Source organism: Schistocerca serialis, chromosome 3 (assembly GCF_023864345.2).
Source record: "Schistocerca serialis cubense isolate TAMUIC-IGC-003099 chromosome 3, iqSchSeri2.2, whole genome shotgun sequence".
NCBI classification, from domain to species: domain Eukaryota; kingdom Metazoa; phylum Arthropoda; class Insecta; order Orthoptera; family Acrididae; genus Schistocerca; species Schistocerca serialis.
This window is the reverse complement of record NC_064640.1, coordinates 613,313,278-613,331,869: the sequence shown is the minus strand read 5'-3', so window position 1 is coordinate 613,331,869 and position 18,592 is coordinate 613,313,278. Positions and strand designations below refer to the sequence as shown.

The window sequence follows — 18,592 nt, the reverse complement described above, 5'->3', positions numbered from 1 at the left end:
TGTGAAAAGGTTTCCGACGTGATCATGGCCGCATGACGGTAATTAACAGACTTCGAAAGTGGAAAGACAGTAGAAGCTAGACGCATGGGACATTCCATTTCGGAAATCGTTAGGGAATTCAATATTCCGAGATCCACAATATCAAGTGTGTTACGAGGATATCACGAACAACGCACTAGCCGATAGCCTTCACTTAACGACCGAGAGCAGGGTCGTTTCCGTAGGGGTGTCAGTGCTAACAGACAAGCAACACTGCGTGAAATACTCGCCTAATCAGTGTGGGACGTAAGACAAACGTAACCGTTAGGACAGAGCGGCGAATCTGGCGTTAATGGGCTATGGCAGCAGACGATCGAAGCGAGTGCTTTGATAACAGCACGACATTACCAGCAGCGCCTCTCGTGGACTCGTGAACATACTGGTTGGACTCTAGACGACTGGAAAACCGTGGCCTGGTCAGATAATACCGGATTTCAGTTGGTAAGAACTGATGGTAGGGTTCGAGTGTGGCGGAAAGCCACGTGGCCATAGACACAAGTTGTCAACAAGCCACTGTGCAAGCTGGTGGTGGCTCCATAATGGTGTAGGCTGTCTTTACATGGAATGGACTGGATCCTCTGGTGCAGCTGAACCGATCATTGACTGGAAATGGTTATGTTCGGCTACTTGACGACCATTTGCAGCCATTCATGGGCTTCATATGCCCAAACAGCGATGGAATTTTTATGGATGACGATGCGCCACGTCACCGGGCCACAACTGTTCGCAATAGGTTTGAAGAACACTGTGGACAATTCGAGCGAATGATTTGGCCACCCAGATTGCCCAACATGAATCCCATCGAACATTTATGCTACCAATATTAGGAGGGATCTCATGGACTTTGTAACCTCACTGTATTTCAACACGTTATCTATTTAGTAGCTGTCAAAGGTCTTATACGCACGTATCGTGAGGAAGGTCAAGAATTGCACTGAGCACTCTATATTTTTTTTGCACCATAAATGGTACGTACAGGATACACAAATAGAAGTATATCCTTCACATAGAAGCATCACAAAACGCAAAAACGTATTTCATAAGTTCACAATGGTGATACCTATCTACCTCCCGCTGAGTATTCTACTAAGTGAGCAACCTGATACTTGCAGGACTCTACTGGTGGATCACTGAATGCCAAATGTGGCTGCCCGGATTCCAGCTCAGTTCCGAGACACAGTAGCAAATTGTCACACGTGACCCGCACATGGATAATCACATTCCTAAAATATTTATTGAAATTCTACACTGATTCCGAATCTAGTAAATACGTCTTTAGATCTGTAGATCTGGCACTTGCTCTACAGGTTTTGAAAATATTCAAAGTGGTTTTTTTCCGATAGTCGACAGTTACTGCCGCACTATTTCTTAGATCGGATATAATCAGTAGGTAGAAAACGCTAATCGTGCTGCTGAAGACTCTGTCAACAAAAGGACGGTATCTGCATGTTTAACGTCCCGCGCACAATGCGGCCAGAGACCACAGCTGTGCATGACATTGGAAATGACGTGGCCATAATGTAGTTAACAGAACTATTCTGGCATTCTCTTGAAGTTTTTTTTTTATGGAAACCACGGGATGTCTAAAGTCGGGATGGACAACTAGAGACTGATACCAGCTCAGTCAGAAAATTTGTAAATGATTTCACAGACATGGTATTTATGGATAATAAGAGCCGGAGAAACAACGCTCAAGCAATGGAAGCGCGCAATAACAGTACCAAAATGTTCGATATGACAGTGCATCCTCTGTTCGGCGTAATTAAGTAACTGTTCGAAAGGATTCCCTTTCCCATCACAGAATGTCAACAAAGAATTTTGTTTGTGAATCTACGATCAACCCATTTCTATGCTGCTGTAACACATTTCGAGGAAAGCGGGCGAGACAAACACCACTTTTACATGGCTGCAAAAACGTGGTAGCTAGTGAACATTCGAGACTCGAGTTGGAAATGACATCTATAGAAACATACAGAAAATATATGAAAAATTTGCGTGATTAATTCTGTGGATCTCTTTAAATACGCCAGGTACTACGCAGACTATACAAGCACGTCCTGAATGAAGAACTGAAACTGGCAAAGGGAAGAGACCCTACAACACAAGTCACTATATTAAAAACGAAATTTGAATGAAAGAAACGACGGCTGCGGGGGGAGTGCGTCAATGCCCGCAGGATATATTTACTCACTCGTCCCAAAATAGACGATTCCTCACAGAAAAGAATAACCACTCAACTTCGGATTTGCCAGACGGCAATAGTACTGCAACATTGCCAATCGCGTAATCGTAAATAAATCTTTATTATAATACCCTTTTATTGTTTAGTCGTCACGATGTTACTCTCTGTTCTGGAAACTTAATTAAAATCTTAGTTTACCAGCTCAAACATGCAAGATAGTGCTGTTGGGAGAACAGGTAAGGCTTGCATATGTCCAGGGGTGTCTGTGTTTATATGAAGCTAATCAGAAATGCGGTTATTATTTACGATAAATATGAAAATACGGTACTGAAATATATATCAAAATAGAACCAACCAGTACGTTCGTGAATACGATGCTCTGTCAGGCACTCTTGCCAACAAAGCTGCTCCACTCCTACACGGTACACACATCTACCAACCGAAGGGAAATCTACGCAATTACATTTTCGTGAAATATTAATCAGCATTATTAGTTTCTACGGGGCAAAAATTTTATTCGATTAAATTACTAGCCATGTCATGTCTGATGAAAAGCTTGTTTCTTCTTGTGAGAACAAACTGTGTTAATTTGACACATAAGTAAATGCGAATTTAGGGCCCTTTATGTACACACCACTTGAAGCTTTCGACAACTCTTTCCTTGGACGCACTTCCGATGTATCTGAAGCAGCATTTTAATTGAACACTTTTTCCGTGAAAGAATGCGAAAACTCTTCAAACACATGAGACAAAAGCGCTCAAACTGAAAATAAAAGCTCCAAATATACTTAGGGCAAACAAAATATTGTTAACTGTACTGCGATGTCGAAATTCGGGAAATCTAAGTTTTCGATGATGAGTGTGCTGTTTTCTACATTAATATCTATCATTGTAGAAAATATATCTATCTTACTCTGACGATTAATTCTGAAACAAGGTGGTGAGCCACATCAAGAAGGATATCTAGCTCTGTCTTAACACTTGACCGTCTGGTACACTGATTTAGGAAACTCCTCGATAAACCACAGCATAGATTACATGATACTCGGACAAATGGTATATACGAACGTTCTTCCTGGCATGTGTTAACTAATGCAATGGCACAGCCACCGCAAGTCACTGCCACATTCTAAAAGTAACGTACATCTCATTAGCGACAAGGTTCAGGATGTAGGAAGAAAAACGGTGGGTACTGGACACTAGTGTGAAAAGAAATTACTATCAATAACGGTATAAACCGTTTTGTACGAACGAAAGTTTGACAGAAGTTTTGGAATATCCGGCGATCCAAACTGCTCAAAAGAAAATAATAATATACTACGCAGCATTGATCGCCCACGCAGGTAGTCCACATACACTGTGCGCTACCATGTAGACGAGAAACAAATGAAGATTAGGATTTGATGCCCTGTCAACGTAGCACATGCTACGATAGGACACGGTTTAAGAATGAGATCGGTTGTGTTCTTTTCAGAGGAGTCGTACCAGTATCTGAGTAATCCGATTTAGGGAAATGTTAGAAAATCTAAATCTAGACAGCCCGACGGGGATTTCAATCCCGCTCTTCTCGAATGTTAAGTCTAATGTCTCAACCGCTGGGTCACCTCGCTCTGTGAGGATGCAAAGGAAGATATTATGCTTTATAATTGATTTTGTTTTGGAAGACTTAATTCGATGCATTTTAAAGTCTGGGAACTCGTCGTTTGACATTACCTGTATACAAAGCTCTAACAGGTCGAGTAATGCTTAACCAACGTAGAAAAACGCTGTTCATCAAAAGTTTTAATAATATAGGACGCCATTACACTGCTGTCCTATTGCCTTGCGAATTTCTGACAACTATGAGGAGAAAATACTAAATATTCCACACGTTACACAATGGTGGTATCAATTTACCAGGTAACTGCAATGGCAGCGCCTAATTCCGTACAGAACAGTAACACTTAATTAGAAGTATTTTATCTACTTGGTTTAAGCACAACTCAAGCTAATGAGTATGCAGCAACTAATGAAAATTAGTGCCAGACCGGATCCGACACAGGATTTCGTACTTATCGCTAGGAGTCACCTTTAGGCTACCCGGGTTCAGGTCCAAGCCTGCCACTGTCACTGATGTTTCCACCTAAGATTTCTGAACACAACAATAAGTTCTACAACGGAGTTTGTAGTAACAGTACAGTACTACTGGGGGAACGAATTGGGGGACATATATATAATCCACTGAATTAGAGTCACTGAGATGAATGGATCGATCTGATCGATATCGAAATCATATCAGCGGAAACCGATCAGAAATGTCGAGCCTGCAATGTAATGAGTACTGCGTGAGTAATTAAACTTATTGGCAGGTGCAAATGTCAGTGATAATGACAGGGGCCATAAGGTCTGCTCAGATCGCTTAACAGTCAAGGTGATTGCTCGCAAGAAGCAGGAAACCCGGGCTCCCGTCTGGCACAAATTTACCTCCATAGCTTAGTGGTCAGAGTGTCTGACTGCCAAGCGAATGACTCGGGTTCAACTCCCGGTACTGCCAGTGATTCTTTTTATTATTATTATTATTGGGCGGAAGAACGGGCGGGTGTGCACTCAGCCTCGGTAAGGCAACTGACGAGTTGCTCGAGTGACAGCTACCCGGCTGCAAGGTGTGCGAACCGCAACGGCTAGGAGAGCGCTGTGGTCAACCCCAAACGCCTCCATATCGCATACAAATGATTTCGTTGGGTGTCACAGCGACCGTTCGGTACTGGATGGCCTGTTGGGACCAGTCTGCGGAGGTTTCCATTTTTTTCATATTCATTACAGTATTTCTCAACCGGTTTTCACTGCATTCGCTGCATCCCCAACGATTCATTCATTTCAACGGATCAAATTAAACTGTTATTACTCTAGCCGTTTAAAACTCTACAATTACGCAATGCCTTACGATGAGCTAAGATGAGCTTCCACAACCCTAAATGCATCGAAATTTAGTAAAAAAAAAAAAAAAAAAAAAAAAAAAAAAAAAAAAAAAAAAAAAAAAAAGATCAAATGGTTCTGAGCACTATGGGACTCAACAGCTGAGGTCATTAGTCACTTAGAACTAGTTAAACCTAACTAACCTAAGGACATCACAAACATCCATGCCCGAGGCAGGATTCGAACCTGCGACCGTAGCGGTCTTGCGGTTCCAGACTGCAGCGCCTTTAACCACACGGCCACTTCGGCCGGCGTAATTTAGTAAATTATATAAAAAAAAAAAAAAAAACAGATTTGTTACTGCTAGCGGTTATGCGATTCAAAATATGTTTACAACATTTACAAACCCAGCTGGTTTGTTAACGGAGTGTAAAGTACTTTGTAACTGTCTACCACAGGCTGAACCTCATTATCTGCTAGCTAAGGGCGGAGACGGCAGCCGATTAACTTAGCGACATACTAGCTGTGGCAAGCTGTGAGCGCAGCTGGTCGCTGCTCGCGCTCCACTAAGTACTTTCTCGGCATTTCATCCGCGCCTTTGGCTGCCGTTCCGCTTTCATCTCTACCCAAGTTCCGCCTCCTGACACAGGTGAGGTCGCTCACGTTCTGTTTCTCCCGTACCGAAACATCATAAAGCTGCACTGCCTCACAGACAATTAACACGTCAAATCAGCTCTTTACTCCTAGCACTGATTTTAAGAGCGTAACTACAATGAATTGCACAGTCGACGAATTTACACCGTATAATGCGCAAGTTCTGATGTCAATCACATAATGAAACACGGTAAATCGAATTATTGGTGACATGAGTGACACGCTTCAGGAGAATTTGGAAAATAAATGCCAATGAATAGATCCTTAGCCTGCATCCGTTCCAAAAGAAATGTTTCAGCCACCAGCATCGCATTTGCTAAAATGAACCGGTGTCCGAATTTGAAAATGTGTTATTTGCGATTAGACCTCAATCTTTCGCCTTGCGGCGTAAGTCAAACGCCACCTTCACACTACTGCCTCCAAACTCTTACTATCTTACTATAATAGACACAGCACAAAATTACTTCACGATCTGGAGACGAAACACCGATGTGAGGCAGCCATATCAACATACAAAGAAATTTGCAATCTGATTACTATACCTTTGTAACAGCTGCACTATTCAGTTTCTTTTTTTGACGTTGTACGAAAAAAAAATGGCTCTGAGCACTATGGGACTTAACTACTGTGGTCATCAGTCCCCTAGAACTTAGAACTACTTAAACGTAACTAACCTAAGGACATCACACACATCCATGCCCGAGGCAGGATTCGAACCTGCGACCGTAGCAGTCGCGCGGTTCCGGACTGCGCGCCTAGAACCGCTAGACCACCGCGGCCGGCCTGACGTTGTACGGTTCATAAAATACAGTTTGACAGTCCGAAATATAGGCATCGTTCAAATGGACGAAAAACAAGAAAATAAAATACACAGACTCGACGGCGCTTGTATTCATCATCATGAAAACCAGAATTGAACGGTTTCGAACTGAAAACCACAAAAATAATACCAGTGGAGGGATACCTGACAAAAACCACAAAGTATGGAGTTATTTCGAAAGATCTCCATCAAAACTGACACCACTCACCCAGTTATTTTCATATGTTTTTCTAAGAAACATGCAAAATGCAGCCGTCCACTCGTAGAGTTTAGCAGATAAAATAGTTTGTTTCGGCAGTACGCGCTAATTACTTTCTTGTACGAAGGAGTAATAAACAGAAATGAGCGATGACAAATATTATTATATTGCGGTGTGTTCGAGGTTCGGCACTGCTCGAAATCAGCACTAAAAGATTGTCGCATTATCGGAATACATTGGATGTTAAAAAAATATTCATCAGAAAATGAATATTAACACAAAGACGGACGGATGCAAAAATGTATTAACACTTCATAGCTGTTAACAGTCACTCTTCTATTAAAGTGCTCCTCCAATAACAAACTGTATTTTGATTGAATGCGCGAGCAGGATTCTAAGACTTTGTGTATGTAAACCAATATTAATTTACTACCACTATCAAGCCGACTAAATGGGTCAAAAAAATGTTGAAATCTTAGTCAAAAATCGTTCCAGTCAAAAGAATTAAACATTCAACAACCGGTAAATGAAACATTGTGCCCGATACCAAAATGATTAATCCATTTATAATTTTACTCAATCCCTGCTTAAAAAAGTAAGCTAGCTAAAAAAACTTGTGATACACAATGCGTGTTTCGGAAGTACACTGCACATATCGAGATAGTCTCCCCTGCAATATTCCTAAAAAATTATAATTTGATAAAAACTAGTATTCACGGCACGATCACCTGTAACACATGTGATTACAAGTGGTGTTCCCGTTTGTAAGCAAGACGACTGGGACACACTAACTTCTACCTATGGGTGCCACTTCGTGTTTTTTTTCCCCTTCAGTGTCACTCTACAAAGCGACAAACTTTATCCACGAAACAACCCAAATGTATTATGCTGCATGCGCACAATATGCCGTAATAAAAGGAATCCAGCGTCTATTCAAATAATCTTCAGTCAGATGTCTTTACTGACCAACCACACCCACGCCACTGCAGATTTCGGACTTAAATGGTAAAAGTGATTACTTTTCTCGGTTGCAGTAGAGAATCAGAAGCAATTACAACTGCGCTAAATCAAATAACTAAGGCCAAAGGAAAAGAAGCAATGTTTACCAGATGATTCCGGTGACAAAAAGGTGAACGACCACTTGTTTCACGTATCACGAGCCAAATCTAACAGACGGGCGAGATCACCTGTGCTGCAAGACACTTCTACGGAAACACTCGAAATCTTAAAACTGTAGGCACTCATTAAACGTATGCGGTCCACGACATTACGACGTCCTCGAGCAATGGGGGTAAGAATAACAGGTTTGAGTCCCAACGGCTGACGTCGCCGTCTCACTCACAATAAACTCGTTTAACCGAGAAGTATTTTAAACTCCACCGCAGTAACGACGAAAGAAAACGCTGGTGCCGTGCCAAGGTCAGTTCGAGCCTCAGCTACCGACGCCAACATCGGTGGACAGGTTCTTTTCCTCTGGATGCCCCCTCCATTCCTTCCTTAGAGCAAACAGCATTCGTGGGCGATTGTAAATCTCCTCTCAATCATCCGCTCGTCTGCCTTTTACGTAGTTATCTTTTTCCTTTCACTGCACACACTCGTGCACACATAAACAGCCGTACACATGCGCGTCCCGTTAAAATGACAAACTGTGGCGATGCACGCATTAAAAAACAAACATCGGGGTCACTACGTACGTCTATTCAGCGAGGAGCTCGACGTCTCAGCGTCAGCGAGGAAGTCCGAGGAGGGATCGGCGGTGAAGTGCTTGAGGTGATCGCGCTTGGCGTTGCGCAGGTTGTCGGAAGCCTCCCAACCGGCAGCGGCGCCTGCGCGCTGGCCAGCACTGCACATGGCGCGCGGCGCGGCCGCCATGCTGCTGCAGACTGACTGCGCTCCCCACTCCAACCGTCACAGCAGATGCCACTATCCGGCGTTGCCGGTTGCTACACGAAAGCGGGTCACACCGTCGCCAGTACACATTTTTATGAGTCTGGCGCGTCACTGAGCCCCTCCCCCCGCGACGTCGTTGTTCTGACACCTCGGTAACACGCTTTCGAACATATTTGTCCAACTTTCGAAAACTCTACGATGAATTCAATAACCTCTCCCATCCTAAGCAGTCCACCGGGTTTTCCATGTCATGTGCAGAGTCGATCTCGGCGTAACGTAAACACTGGCCCGGACACACAATAGCAGTAGTCGACCAGAGGGTTGATTTGAACAACGAAGTGTTTCACTTGCGCTATCCAACTAGAGTAAAGAGATTACTGCAACAAACTTATTTAAAAAGGCAGCATAAAAGTATCCGTTAAGCAACACATTTGTTGCAGAGACGGTTTCCTTAGATACCACAGAGTAGGGGTTTGGTCACAAATGTAACAAAAACAAATAATAATAAAATCTCTCCGTCGTTTCACACATCATTCCCGCACTACATACAATAGTTTCCTCTTTTTTTTCTTTTCTGGAAAACGGAACTCACAAAGTTCTACGATAAAACTAACACCTTATCCTCTTTTGAACTCAACAGCTCACTCATTATAGAGGGTTGCGGACTCAATTTTTCATGTAAGCAAATGGGATGTTGCAGTACACAGAATGGAAACCAAGTTCCAACACTATGGTCTTGATGTCAGCTAACAGTCCGTGTGGAGTGTTACATACTGAAGAGGTAGACGGTATTGAGGAACACTAGTTTCTTAGATAATGAAATAATTTCTTTGCAAAACAGCAGTGTAAACTAAGAACAAACCGAATGAGGTTGCGCTGTTTGTAACAGACTACCTTTGGATTCCAGATGATGGAAGCTTCAATATTCATCCGGCCACCCTGCTTTCGATTTTTCGTGATTTCTCTAACTTACTACACTTGTCCATCCTCTTTTGGAGTACTGCTGCGCTATATGGGATCAAAAATGGTTCAAATGGCTCTGAGCACTATGGGACTTAACATTTGTGGTCATCAGTCCCCTAGAACTTAGAACTAATTAAACCCAACTAACCTAAGGACATCACACACATCCATGCCCGAGGCAGGATTCGAATCTGCGACCGTAGCGGTCGCGCAGTCCCAGACTCTCTAGGATCCTTACCATATACGATTAACGGAGTACATTGTGAAAGTTCAAAGAAGAGCAGTACGTTTTGTATTATCGCGAAATAGGGGAGAGAGTGTCACGGACATTATACAGGATTTGGAATGGACATCATTAAAACAACGGCGTTTTTCGTTGGGGCGGAATCTTCTCACGAAATTTCAGTCACCAAATTTCTCCCCCGAATGCGAAAATATTTTGTTGACGCCGACCTAGATAGAGATAAACGACAACAATAAAAGAAAGGGAAATCAAGAGCTGGCACAGAAAGATATAGATGTTCGTTTTTTCGGCGCGCTGTTCGAGACTGGAATAAAAGAGAATTACTGTGAAGGTGGTTCGATGAACCCTCTGCCAGGCACTTAAGTGCGATTTGCGGAGTATCGATGTAGATGTACGCGAATGCCGGTATGTTTCCTCCTATAAAGGCACAGATCACTACCGATCCCATCCTTGTGAAACTAGACCTGCAAACGTGTAAATGCCTTTATATATGAATTAAGTTTTTTTAACTCTAATATCATGTCGTGTCCAACGTCATATCCAGCATCCTCGTAAAAGTGACCTATGGCTACTTGAAACTACTAACGCTATTGGTATATCACTACTTTCCTCCGAGCTCACTACTGCCAACGTAGAACACGAACAACGGTGCAGCTTGTCATTTTTCATAAATCGATACAACTGCCGGAGGTTAATTTCCTGCATTGTACCAGAGGAAAAAAATCAGTGCTACCAACGCTCGGACGCATACTGTCTACTTTTCTAGTCTTCCACCGGTAAATTCAAATCAAGTCACATTAACTTCCCTTCGATGCACTCGATAGCATTCTTACAAGGGAACCTCCCCATCGCACCCCCCTCAGATTTAGTTATAAGTTGGCACAGTGGATAGGCCTTGAAAAACTGAACACAAATCAATCGAGAAAACAGGAAGACGTTGTGTGGAACTATGAAAAAAATTAGTAAAACATACAAACTGAGTAGTCCATGCGAAGATAGGCAACATCAAGGACACTGGGAGTCTAGGAGCGCCGTGGTCCTGTGGTTAGTGAGAGCAGCTACGGAACGAGAGGTACTAGGTTCAAGTCTTCCCTCGAGTGAAAATTTTAATTTTTTATTTTCAGTTTATGTGACAAAGTCTTATGTTTTCATCACTTTTTGCGAGTGATTATCACATCCACAAGAAAACCTAAATCGGGTAAGGTAGAAGAATCTTTTTACCCATGTACAAGTTAGGTGGGTCGACAACATATTCCTGTCATGTGACGCTCATGCCGTCACCAGTGTCGTATAGAATATATCAGACGTGTTTTCCTGCGGAGGAATCGGTTGACGTATGACCTTGCGATCAAATATTTTCTGTTCCCATTGGAGAGGCATGTCCTTTCGTCTACTAATTGCACGGTTTTGCGGTGCGGTCGCAAAACACAGACACTAAACTTATTGCAGTGAACAGAGACGTCAATGAACGAACGGACAGATCATAACTTTGCGAAAATAAAGAAAGTAAAATTTTCAGTCGAGGGAAGACTTGATTGAACCAAGCACCTCTCGTTCCGCAACTACACACGCTAACCACGGGACCACGGCGCTCCTAGACTCCCAGTGTCCTTGATGTTGCCTATCTTCGCATGGACTACTCAGTTTGTATATTTTACTAATTTTTTTCATAGTTCCACACAACATCTTCCTGTTTTCTCGATTGATCTGTGTTCACTTTTTCAAGGCCTATCCACTGTGCCAACTTATAACTAAATCTGAGGGGGGTGCGATGGGGAGGTTCCCTTGTTAGCAATTTGAGACGATTGTGCTTGCTGGTCGACAACATTTGCGCAAGTGTCAACGAAAGTCGAAAAAGTAGTAAGTTCACAGACCAGACGGTACAATGCAGAATGCAGTATTACGCCGGCGACGCCTGGGATTCATATAATTTATTCCTTTAACAAAGGAAAAAAATAAGGAAAGCGGGGATCACTCTGAGGTTGTGTGTTAATTATGATAAAATAACTTGTGTAAAACACGTTATATGTCATAAAAAAGCAGAACTTAGTCCGTCCCCGGTAGCTGAGTGGTCAGCGCGACAGACTGTCTATCCTAAGGGTCCGGGTTCGATTCCCAGCTGGGTCGGAGATTTTCTCCGCTTAGAGACTGGGTGTTGTGTTGTTCTAATCATCATCATTTCATCCCCATCGACGCGCAAGTCGCCGAAGTGGCGTCAAATCGAAAGACTTGCACCAGACGAGCGGTCTACCCGACGGGAGGCCCTCGTCAAACGACATTTCATTTCAGCAGAACTTAGTAGATGACCTTGAATTTATATTCGAAATTAAAACACATTTTAACTGTACGAAATGAATTTGTTAGGTCAATATTCACGTAACGTCAACACGCACTGTAAGTACCGTAGGAATCAAAGCCATAATGTCATTAAAAATTGCGTGAACTAGCTCAATAGGAAGCAAATCTTGTTCTCCTTGCAAAGTCGCTCTTCGCACAGAAATGATATGGAGAAGGACTTTACATTAATGCGCCTCCAGAGAGCAATTCATTTTTATGGGGCTTTTCTCGCTAAAGATTACTGCCTTCAGTATCCACAGACAGAGGCAAGTATAGTAAAAACCGAAAATTCTTTCCACTACTGTAACTGTAAAAGCACATTTTTAAAAATTGCACCTTTTTTGCTGAAAATAAAAGAGAAGAAAAATGCAATTGTAGATGGACGTGGCTGGCTAATCGCATATAAATGTATGGATGAGGTAGTCACTCTGTGATACACACAAAAAGCCTTCTGAAAGCTAATCCCGGAGTTCAGACAATGTCCAGAATTTTAGGTTTTACAAGTATCGTCTAATTACTAACTAACACGGTGGTCAAATCATGACTTAAGTTTACAGCTACCTGCTAAACAGAATATAAAGCTTACCTCTAATGTGGCATACTGAAATCTGTACATTACAACTACGGGGTCTTTCTGGATGGAGATGAATACAACTACATCCCACCTCTGTTACTATAAGGAGGAACGAAACAATGGGGATTGTTTCTTTCAATGGCTGGAGTTTGCTATCCCTCACTTCCTGCCGCGCGGCTCTCATTGTTAACAGAGGCAGGCTTTTTGCACTAATCCTAAGAGCCTCATTGTTCGCAAATGGTTATTCAGTCGCTCCATGGTTGGACGAGCAACAGCGTGTTTCACAGGCTCCTATAGTTCCAAGTGTATTTTGTAAACTCGTCGTACCATTGCGAGCTGTCGTCAGATGTGAAATGGCTGGAAATAGAGCTGGTGGTACATCTAGTCTGTTCTCATAAAACATATAAACTTTGATCAACAGACACCTTTAAGTGGTAACCTCTCACGTGGGATCCTTCGCAAACAATTATCTAATCTTTTTGTGTAGTCCTTGAAACAAACACTGAAGGAAACATGCAGCTCCTGAGAGAGGAGCGTGGAAGTCTAACAAGAGGACCGCACGAACTTCCAGCCACCAATTTGATTCATATTGACAGGATGTGTAGGAAACTACTAGGTCTTCACCATGTCTAAACAGGAAGACGAATCTCTCGACCGCTTTCGAAAAAGTCGAGTTCGAAAATTTTAGGCGCCCCAATACGCCAGGGATGATGATGACGTTAGGTTTGTGGGGCGCTCAACTGCGCGGTCATCAGCGCCCGTACACATTCTCACTCTGTACACAGGCCAATCTAGCCACTTTCATGAACGCTGATGGAATGATGAGGACAATACAAACACCCAGTCCCCGGGCAGGGAAAATCCTCGACCCGGCCGCAAGTGAACTCTGCACACGTGCAGAGCTCTTACGTGCTTGTTTTGTCACCCAAGTACGCACTACACCCACTGCCACGCCATACTGTCTGAGGTGCGGGGGGGGGGGGGGGGGGGGGGGCAGGGGAACTGGCAAGCGCCGCAATTTTCGGTATTATTTTATTATTTTTGTCGCGCTGAAGACGTAATAAAAATTTATATCTGGTACCAACTGTCTCTATACTGACACATGCAGACGAGTTCACACATTTTCGACACTACGGCTGCCACGTCATAGTCGAGTATTTAGTTTCACACTTAAAAAACTTTATGAACATATAACGATTGAAACCTTGAATCATGTTTGGAACCTCACTATGCAAACATGGAAACTCTTCCCGAAGAAAACAATGTAGAACCACTGACAGTTTTAACGTAAAAGAATTTGTCTTTTAAAAGAGACTTGGAAAGCATAACGATCATTTCCATCTGCATAGACACTAATGTGCAGAAATAAGTTGTTTTTCATCTTGGAACATTTTACTGTGGGTGGTGTCAAGTGTACTTAAAGTGAGAGGTCTGTAATCCGTTCTCAATGTTTCTAATTTTCGTTCCCACTTTCCTTTTTCCTTCAGTAATCCAACAGTTTGTGGATCTTACGTCGAAAAGTCGTTCCTGGCATGACTCTTGACCAAAGCATCCTGCAGTTGTATGTAACGTCTCCATACTCTTCATTCAATTCGATCAAAAACTGTTATAACTGATGACATAATAATGTGAGTGACTTCCCAAATTTTCTATTCATACCATCAATTTGACCACCAGCTCCATGGCAGCAAACGTAGCAGAAAGCGCATCTTGATGTAGAAAACGATGAATACAGTATAAATAGACTGTCGATCTTTCTAAGTTTCCGCTCTTTAATTGTCAACTAAATGTTCAATTTCTTTCTACATAGTATTGTAATATCGTCCCATAGCAAATGTACGGTATCTGTCGATTATGCGACTGCATAATAGACATGAGAATTCCCTCTCCTTCTGTTCTATGATACCTATTAATTTTTAATGACTTGCGACGACAGATCGCTAGCTGCCTCTTTTTGTGCAAACAGCCCCTGGACCTGTGAAATTACTTTATACCACGAACAAACAGCGAAGGATAAACAGCGCTGATACCACGATTCTTGCGAACCTAAGAAAGTTGTTCTGATCTAAAGATGCCGCAACAAATGCCGGAAGTTGTCCTCAGTCTGCAAGATCCATGCGGTCGCAGAGGGTGGGCTTACTGGTAGTTGGGAGCTCCAACGTCAGGCGCGTAATGGGGCCACTTAGGGATATGGCAGCAAGAGAGGGGAAGAAAACCAATGTGCACTCCGTGTGCAGACCGGGGGGAGTCATTCCACATGTGGAAAGGGTCCTTCCGGATGCCATGAAGGGTACAGGGTGCACCCATCTGCAGGTGGTCGCTCATGTCGGCAGCAATGATGTGTGTCGCTATGGATCCGAGGAAATCCTCTCTGGCTTCCGGCGGCTATCTGATTTGGTGAAGACTGCCAGTGTCGCTAGCGGGATGAAAGCAGAGCTCACCATCTGCAGCATCGTCGACAGGACTGACTGCGGACCTTTGGTACAGAGCCGAGTGGAGGGTCTGAATCAGAGGCTGAGACGGTTCTGCGACCGTGTGGGCTGCAGATTCCTCGACTTGCGCCATAGGGTGGTGGGCTTTCGGGTTCCGCTGGATAGGTCAGGAGTCCACTACACGCAACAAGTGGCTACACGGGTAGCAAGGGTTGTGTGGCGTGGGCTGGGCGGTTTTTTAGGTTAGATGGCCTTGGGCAAGTACAGAAAGGGCATCAGCCTCAACTGATGCAGGGCAAAGTCAGGACATGCGGGGACCAAGCAGCAATCGGTATTGTAATTGTAAACTGTCGAAGCTGCGTTGGTAAAGTACCGGAACTTCAAGCGCTGATAGAAAGCACCGAAGCCGAAATCGTTATAGGTACAGAAAGCTGGTTGAAGCCAGAGATAAATTCTGCCGAAATTTTTACAAAGGCACAGACGGTGTTTAGAAAGGATAGATTGCATGCAACCGGTGGTGGCGTGTTTGTCGCTGTTAGTAGTAGTTTATCCTGTAGTGAGGTAGAAGTGGATAGTTCCTGTGAATTATTATGGGTGGAGGTTACACTCAACAACCGAACTAGGTTAATAGTTGGTTCCTTTTACCGACCTCCCGACTCAGCAGCAATAGTGGCAGAACAACTGAGAGAAAATTTGGAATACATTTCACATAAATTTTCTCAGCATGTTATAGTCTTAGGTGGAGATTTCAATTTACCAGATATAGTCTGGGACACTCAGATGTTTAGGACGGTTGGTAGGGACAGAGCATTGAGTGACATTATACTGAGTGCACTATCCGAAAATTACCTCGAGCAATTAAACAGAGAACCGACTCGTGGAGATAACATCTTGGACCTACTGATAACAGACAGACCCGAACATTTCGACTCTGTAAGTGTAGAACAGGGAATCAGTGATCATAAGGCCGTTGCAGCATCCCTGAATATGGAAGTAAATAGGAATATAAAAAAAGGGATGAAGGTTTATCTGTTTAGCAAGAGTAATAGAAGGCAGATTTCAGACTACCTAACAGATCAAAACGAAAATTTCTGTTCCGACACTGACAATGTTGAGTGTTTATGGAAAAAGTTCAAGGCAATCGTAAAATGCGTTTTAGACAGGTACGTGCCGAGTAAAACTGTGAGGGACGGGAAAAACTCACCGTGGTACAACAACAAAGTTAGGAAACTACTGCGAAAGCAAAGACAGCTTCACTCCAAGTTTAAACGCAGCCAAAACCTCTCAGACAAACAGAAGCTAAACGATGTCAAAGTTAGCGTAAGGAGGGCTATGCGTGAAGCGTTCAGTGAATTCGAAAGTAAAATTCTATGTACCAACTTGACAGAAAATCCTAGGAAGTTCTGGTCTTGCGTTAAATCAGTAAGTGGCTCGAAACAGCATATCCAGACACTCCGGGATGATGATGGCATTGAAACAGAGGATGACACGCGTAAAGCTGAAATACTAAACACCTTTTTCCAAAGCTGTTTCACAGAGGAAGACCGCACTGCAGTTCCTTCTCTAAATCCTCGCACAAACGAAAAAATGGCTGACATCGAAATAAGTGTCCAAGGAATAGAAAAGCAACTGGAATCACTCAACAGAGGAATGTCCACTGGACCTGACGGGATACCAATTCGATTCTACACAGAGTACGCAAAAGAACTTGCCCCCCTTCTAACAGCCGTGTACCGCAAGTCTCTAGAGTCTAGAGGAACGGAAGGTTCCAAATGATTGGAAAAGAGCACAGGTAGTCCCATTCTTCAAGAAGGGTCGTCGAGCAGATGCGTAAAACTATAGACCTATATCTCTGACGTCGATCTGTTGTAGAATTTTAGAACATGTTTTTTGCTCGCGTATCATGTCGTTTTTGGAAACCCAGAATCTACTCTGTAGGAATCAACATGGATTCCGGAAACAGCGATCGTGTGAGACCCAATTCGCTTAATTTGTTTATGAGACCCAGAAAATATTAGATACAGGCTCCCAGGTAGATGCTATTTTCCTTGACTTCCGGAAGGCATTCGATACAGTTCCGCACTGTCGCCTGATGAACGAAGTAAGAGCCTACGGAATATCAGACCAGCTGTGTGGCTGGATTGAAGAGTTTTTAGCAAACAGAACACAGCATGTTGTTATCAATGGAGAGACGTCTACAGACGTTAAGGTAACCTCTAGCGTGCCACAGGGGAGTGTTATGGAACCATTGCTTTTCACAATATATATAAATGACCTAGTAGATAGTGTCGGAAGTTCCATGCGGCTTTTCGCGGACGATGCTGTAGTATACAGAGAAGTTGCAGCATTAGAAAATTGTAGCGAAATGCAGGAAGATCTGCAGCGGATAGGCACTTGGTGCAGGGAGTGGCAACTGACCCTTAACATCTACATCTACATCTACATTGATACTCCGCAAGCCACCCAACGGTGTGTGGCGGAGGGCACTTTACGTGCCACTGTCATTACCTCCCTTTCCTGTTCCAGTCGCGTATGGTTCGCGGGAAGAACGACTGCCTGAAAGCCTCCGTGCGCGCTCTAATCTCTCTAATTTTACATTCGTGATCTCCTCGGGAAGTATAAGTAGGGGGAAGCAATATATTCGATACCTCATCCAGAAACGCACCCTCTCGAAACCTGGCGAGCAAGCTACACCGCGATGCAGAGCGCCTCTCTTGCAGAGTCTGCCACTTGAGTTTATTAAACATCTCCGTAACGCTATCACGGTTACCAAATAACCCGGTGACGAAACGCGCCGCTCTTCTTTGGATCTTCTCTATCTCCTCCGTCAACCCGACCTGGTACGGATCCCACACTGATGAGCAATACTCAAGTATAGGTCGAACGAGTGTTTTGTAAGCCACCTCCTTTGTTGATGGACTACATTTTCTAAGCACTCTCCCAATGAATCTCAACCTGGTACCCGCCTTACCAACAATTAATTTTATATGATCATTCCACTTCAAATCGTTCCGTACGCATACTCCCAGATATTTTACAGAAGTAACTGCTACCAGTGTTTGTTCCGCTATCATATAATCATACAATAAAGGATCCTTCTTTCTATGTATTCGCAATACATTACATTTGTCTATGTTAAGGGTCAGTTGCCACTCCCTGCACCAAATGCCTATCCGCTGCAGATCTTCCTGTATTTCGCTACAATTTTCTAATGCAGCAACTTCTCTGTATACTACAGCATCATCCGCGAAAAGCCGTATGGAACTTCCGACACTATCTACTAAGTCATTTATATATATTGTGAAAAGCAATGGTCCCATAACACTCCCCTGTGGCACGCCAGAGGTTACTTTAACGTCTGTA

The 18,592-nt window shown here is 43.4% G+C and overlaps 1 protein-coding gene across 2 annotated transcripts in view; it reads right to left on the bottom strand.

Moving 5' to 3' along the window:
• LOC126470494 (membrane-associated guanylate kinase, WW and PDZ domain-containing protein 1) overlaps window positions 1–18,592 on the bottom strand; it is a 407,605-nt gene that overhangs the window by 233,790 nt on the left and 155,223 nt on the right. The window contains exon 1 of one of the 2 annotated variants that reach the window (XM_050098367.1): window positions 8,484–8,676. The exons of the other annotated variant lie outside the window; for it this stretch is intronic. Coding sequence (XP_049954324.1) covers window positions 8,484–8,661 — 178 coding nt within the window. The 5' untranslated portion in view covers window positions 8,662–8,676. Of the gene's footprint in view, window positions 1–8,483; window positions 8,677–18,592 lie in introns of those variants that run through there. 2 annotated transcript variants of the gene reach the window in all.